The 6,651-nt window shown below is 38.1% G+C and overlaps 1 protein-coding gene across 1 annotated transcript; it reads left to right on the forward strand.

Moving 5' to 3' along the window:
- Window positions 1-832: 832 nt before the first annotated feature.
- On the forward strand, window positions 833-6,651 carry LOC121378214 (calmodulin-like protein 5). The gene is made up of 5 exons (XM_041506291.1): window positions 833-957; window positions 3,795-3,958; window positions 4,065-4,206; window positions 5,765-5,825; window positions 6,524-6,651. Exons 2-4 carry the CDS (start codon window positions 3,806-3,808, stop codon window positions 5,803-5,805), a joined length of 336 nt encoding a protein of 111 aa, XP_041362225.1. The 5' UTR covers window positions 833-957; window positions 3,795-3,805; the 3' UTR covers window positions 5,806-5,825; window positions 6,524-6,651.

Below are 6,651 nucleotides of genomic sequence, written 5' to 3' on the forward strand. Positions count from 1 at the left end.
AATTAAGTGATCAGTTCTGGGTTGTTATTATTGTTGTTATTAATTAACTACTACGGCTGTACATTTGTCAGCGTAGGTTAATACAGATTCCAAAGTGTATTGTGTTTTTGTTGTGTTTTCTAGTGAACTAAACGTGCTATAATAATATATACTTTATATAAGATCGTATCTCTGATCATACCTAGACGAGCCAAAGCGGTTTTGAACTGCCTGTTACAGAGATATCTAATACACATGTAGATATACAGTTAGGAGAGATATTTGGATAATCGTGTTCTATTCAGTTACGGGAACTATAGAATCCCCGTGACAACCCTGTTTGTGGGATGGTGCATATAAAAGATCCCTTGCTGCTAATCGAAAAGAGTAGCCCATGAAGTGGTGACAGCGGGTTTCCTCTCTCAATATCTGTGTGGTCTTTAACAATATGTCCGACGCCATATAACCGTAAATAAAATGTGTTGAGTGCGTCGTTAAATAAAACATGTCTTTCTTTCTTTTGTTCCAACCAGTGCACCACGACTGGTATATCAAAGACCGTGGTATGTCTGTGGAAGTATGCATATATAGGATCCCTTGCTACTAATGGAAAAATGTAGCGAGTTTCCTCTCTAAGACAATATGTCAAAATTACCAAATGTTTGACATCCAATAGCCAATAATTAATAAATCAATGCGCTCTAGTGGTGTCGTTAAACAAAGCAAACTTTAATGTAATCAGAACCACACATATTATTCTGTTTGGCCTAATCGTGATTAAAATAATAAATAAAAATATGTCTTGCTTTTTTCTTTTTGTGATGAAAACAGAATGCATGTGCAAAAGTGTCAGTAAAGAGTTAACGTGCAAAACGAGGTACGTTTGGTCACGTGACTAGTTTGCAGGGATAAATAACTGAAGCTCGCCCATCGTGGTCATTTGATCTTGTGCGTGTGTTGATGTTACGTCTTGTCAAAGTAAGCTTCTCCCCCCACACCCCTCTCCAACTTTTCCTCCTCTCCTCTCCTCTCCTCTCCTCTCCTATCTTAAATTTGTTTTGGTTGTTTTATTAAAAAATATATTTATTTTTTGTGTGATGGAGTGGAGTAAATTGTCTGATGGAATCCTTCATTTAATAAATATATGCGTGAATACATAATTGAATTGATGATTAATGACCACTCCGGCACACGCACACACAAATTGACTACAGTGTCAAAGGTACATGATTGACATGAATTTAAATTCCAAAATTAAGTGTAGACTGCTTAGAAATATTTACTAAATATAAAGACGACAAAATGAACGCTATGGTCGGGCCATGAAAACTGTTTGGAGCTGCGTAAACAGAAATATTGCAGCGAATTATGAACCCAAAAGTTTTCGTATTTTTAAAACGTTTAATATACTTAAATTTTAAAAGATTTTCAACACTAAAATGTGCTGTAATCGCCACTCGGGGGAAACTCGTGACAACGCTGCTCTACACCACGATGAAACGCTGCTCTCGCAGAGGCAGGGTTGATGTAGTGTTTTTTGTTTTTTAATTTTCACCACGACTGTCAACCAAATTCGTACATTAAAAAAACGTTGCATGTTTATTGAAGGTCGCTAAACGATACGAGAAATTCTACATAATCATAAAACGTTCATCGTTATATCGGTGCTTATTTTGTCCCATTTTAATGTTGCTGTGAGGTTTGTAGCCTTTATCCCAAGAGTAGACCGTTGGGGGTTTCAAAAGTGTGACAATACTCCATTCGAAAGTGTTCAAATAAAATTCTATAAATACCTACTTGGTGTTAACCAAGAAGCGCCCATGATGCTATACGCGGTGAACTTGGCCAGTACCCACTTCTTATTACATTCTTGCCCCTTGCAGCAAAATACCCGGGATAGATTGGGAACACATGATTGTTCGTCAATAGTACATAAGGCGTACTTGGAATCGTATTATTATAGCTCATCTAATTTAAACTGGTCATTTTATATAAAAATGGGATGTGGATCAATTTTGGCTTTTAAAATATGGGACTACCAAGGCTCTTTATACCAACAGTGTTACACGTAAGTTGAAACAAACTCTGTTGAAATATATATATACTGAACAAAATAAGAAACTTCTGCTAACTTTGCTTGAACATAACTTGATGAAAACAAACCGGGGGGATAATTGTTATATATGCGTTTAAAGAGTGTTCCATGATGCATCGTTTGGTGCAAAAATCATGGCCATAGGTTAACAGAAACTGGTAGAAATTATGACCAAGTGTGGTAGGGGTTAAAAAAAAAACCCCACCCACTTAATAACGGGTATGACCACCTCTTGAACTGACCACTGTAGTGCATCGCAGGCGCATAGAATTGACTAAAGTGTTGATTTCTGCCTGTGGAATATTGTTCCATTCCTGAATGAGCGCTTGACGAAGTTCGTTGACGTTAGCGGGTGGGTTGGGACGACGCCTCAATCGTCTGTCCAGACTATCCCAGACATGCTCGATGGGGTTGAGATCAGGACATTTAGCAGGCCAGTCATCAATGAAATCAATGTTATTTGTCCTAAGACAATTTACAGTGTCTCTAGCTGTATGAGAGGTGGCATTATCATGCTGAAAAATCGAGAGATGTTGGCGTTGTTATGGAACAGAGGAAAGACGTGATGAGCGAGAATGTCATCGCGGTAACGTTGAGCATTTAACTTGCCATCAATGACGACTAGTGGTGAACGATAACCATGGGCAATGGCTGCATGACAGACCCCCCCCCCCCCCCCCCCCCGAAACGATCTCGTTCAAGAACACAACAGTCAGTATAGCGTTCATTTCTCCTACGGTAGACGCGCACCCTGCCATCACCACGTTGTAAAGAAAATCTGGATTCATCCAAAAAAAGAACGGTATTCCAACGTCGCCGTATCCAACGAGTGTGAACACGTGCCCAATTAAGACGATTTAGACGATGACGTTGCGTTAAAACGCATCCGACGTAAGGACGTCGTGCATGTAAACCGTTCTGCCGCAGACGATTACGAACAGTTTGCCCACTGATTCGGTTATTATGAAGCCCAGGTGTGTTAGCAGCAGTAGCAGTGGCAGTTTGGAATCGATTGCGCAAATGCGTGTTCATGATATAGCGGTCTTGACCACGCGTTGTAACACGCGGACGTCCACGACGTGGCAAATCGTTGGTGCTTCCTGTCGTTCAAAATCTTACGCGAAGATTTCGTATCGCTCGACTAGAACTCCCAACATGCCTTGCAACGTCTTCTGTCGACATGCCAGCATCGAGCATGCCAATCGCCCGTTCGCGTAAATTATTGGGTATTCTTGGCATACTAAAAATGCTACAATGTTAAAAACGTTTTTTGTTTTGTTTTTACATATTTTGAAGCGTTTTCGTTCACTTGACAACAATATCAGTAAGACAAGTAAAACAAATTGACCGAATACTACACGGGATATGTCGAACCATGCATGCACGTGTAAATTGAATTTCACGTTGTCGACGATTAACAGTGCAAAAATAATCGATAAAATTCATGAATCCTGATAATACAGCTCAAGGCTAATACTACCTATATAATTTCATTACACAATGAATTCTTTAACACAATAAATACTATATGTACAGATCGAAAGTTTCTTTTTTTGTTCAGTATACTTCATTCCTACATGTATAATACAAATTTTTATTATTGATGTCGTTTTTGTTTTTTTATCTTTATCCGTTTGCTGACACCAGCTTGTTTGGTAATATGCCATAAATTGAATTAAAATTGAATCGTTCTTAACTGAATGGTAATTTGTTTTCGCAGAATCGTCTAGAATGAAGACTGCTTATTTCATGGTGGTACTGCTCGCCTTCACCTTCGTCCCCGAGCATGCGGATGGCTGGTTAACGATCCCGACCGTGAAGGGTTGGTGGTATACATCAAAGAGGAGACTCGACGTGCCGAATGATGCAGTAGATCCAGTAGAGGTAGATTGTAAATTCACTAAAACTATTGTAATTTACAACATTTGGAAATTAGATGCAATTTACTGTAAACGCTGGATGGGTAAATTTACTAATATAAATCTTTCAGGATTCCGAATTGCCAACAGTTCTGCATGATCTGGATGTGAACGGAGATGGGTTTTTTGAACTGTACGAGATCGCTCACGTGACCGGCCTGAAAGTAACCAACCCAGTTCTACTCGCCAGATTCCACAAGGCAGATACAAATGGTAATAAACTAGATCATGTACAATATTTGCAGATGGTACATAACCTAAATATTGTGAATGTCCCTACATTTACATATAAAAGCTCTGATAATGGTATTAAATCCAGTAGTGTCTTGAAAATTTAATTACAATATTAAATCACTTGAGAAAATAAAACTGATTAGTATTTAAACTGATTAGTATTTAAAAACTAGGATCCCTGCTCAGATATTCATTGTTTTTTAATCTTAAATTAAGAAACCTACCCAGAAAAGCCAAGTCAACCAATATTTTAATTAAATTTTGTTTTTCATGGAGGAATGGTTAGAACATCTGTGTAAATGGGTAGTGCAGTGACCCCAGTATTCGACCAGTACCCAGTATTCGACCAGTGTATTTAATTACCATGCTCGTTTAAACTGAATAGAATATAGATTTTCCAAACGTATTTTGAAACATACGGAACAGGGTGAACATTCTTTTCTTCCGGAAACGCAATAGCAGACGATAACCCATGTGAATGAACGTAAGTATATATTCATCGGCAATAGTGATCAATATGAACGTCGGCCATTTTTATAGCATGCTATTACACCATCCAACATCCCGTGAACATTTTGCAATACTTTTAATCCATTTGAAATCTTTGAAAATGTCTTATTGTTTTTTTTATAATTAAATGGAGCTAGCAATGCAATGTGACCTCAATCATTTTGATCACGTGACAACGTGATCAAATGACGTATGATAGAGGGTTGCCCTAGTATTCGACCAATAGAAAAGCTTGAGAATACATTCCCAAAATAAACTCCCAAGAACCACAAATTTACTACGTTTGTCTTTTGGTGCTGTTTGTCAGGACTTGCACAATTTAAAAAAATAAAATTTCTGTCTAATAACATTATTTGTAAATTGTGATAGGACCAAAGAGACTGTTCACCAGAAATTAATTGTGCGTGTGTGGATGTGTATAATATTATAATGTGCGTGCGTGCGTGTGTGCGTGCGTGAGTGCGTAAATGCATGAATGTGTTAAAATCAAGTTTTGGATTTAGTTGTTTGATATGTGCTGCATTTGCTATGAAATAAACTTTAAAGTTTAGTTTTATTAATTAATTAGAAAGTGATCGAATACTGGGTTAACTGGTCGCATAGTGTTCTTTGCGGCACTCAAACCTACCCTAGACGGCGTATACCGCAGGAACAAAACTTGGGTCTAATCGATGAATAGCATTGCCAGTAAGTATTTACGAAGAAAAACAAATATTAGCAAATGCCAATAAAATGAACATGTTATAATTCTTAAGTGGTCGAATACAGGGGTCGTTGCCCTATTAGATATATATCTCGTATTTTATCTTTTTAACCTAACCGATGCATTTTGTCTATTAAGAAGTGGTATGAAAGTCACCGTAATTTAAAATTGTAAAAATTTTGAGCAGATCAGTTGGAATCTCCCCCCACATTTTTTAGTCCATTCACCCCCCTCCCACCCCCCACCCACCCCCCACCCTGTTCAAAATCGTCCAAAGGTTATACATTTTTTGTTGGTATACATCAGTGTTAAAATATATTGCAGGTGATGGCAAATTGGACCTCGATGAATTACAACAATTCTGATTTTGACTACAAAGAGAAATGTAAGTAATGTACAAAATTTCGATTTATAACTGGTAACGGTATTGGGTCATGAATCGTGCGTAAATGTAAACTTGAACAAATATTAACTATTATTCCGTAGGCACCTCATAGGCTAGATAACTTGTACTAAAGTGATATTTTAAAATGGTAGGTCCGGGCTGTAACATGGACCGGGGTTTCGGGCGTACTTATTTGTTGGCTTAAAATGCTTTACCTGTATCTGAAACTGTGGGCCAATGACACCTGGTATAGGGAAAACTAAACGTTGCAGGTGCGTAAACAGGAATTCTAGCAAGGGGAGAGGGTCTAGACTGTGGTTGTCGAAGTTTATGGGGGTCAAGTCGTGCTCCCCCAGAAAATGAATAGAGAAAATAATTTCCTTAACCCCCCCCCCCCCCCCCCCCCCAAAAAAAAAAAAAAAAAAAAAAAAAAAACAACCTCTCGCGCCTAGGTGGTTAAATCTGAAATCGATTACTAGAAAGATTTGGGAGAATTTGGTCCAATGTTGCCATGTCGAACACAGTATTTAACGAGTCAAAACTCCCAGTTCATATTTTTTAAAAATCATTTAGGTGGCATAAAAGATCCCTTGCTAAGGAAAAACAAAAGGTAGTTTCCTCCAAGACTCCGTCAGAAATCAAATATTTGACAAACCGCCGATGTCTGTGCTCTGTAGTTTAAACTTTTAATTTTCTAGTTCTGGAAGCCATGAAGTATGATGCAGATTCTTCAAGACCCGATGACGTCATCACCTCGCACCGTCACGTATCGAATGTGATGGTGAAGAGATCTTTTCTTCATAATACAAAATAATACAAATAAAAA

Source organism: Gigantopelta aegis, chromosome 8, assembly GCF_016097555.1.
Source record: "Gigantopelta aegis isolate Gae_Host chromosome 8, Gae_host_genome, whole genome shotgun sequence".
Taxonomy (NCBI): Eukaryota; Metazoa; Mollusca; class Gastropoda; order Neomphalida; family Peltospiridae; genus Gigantopelta; species Gigantopelta aegis.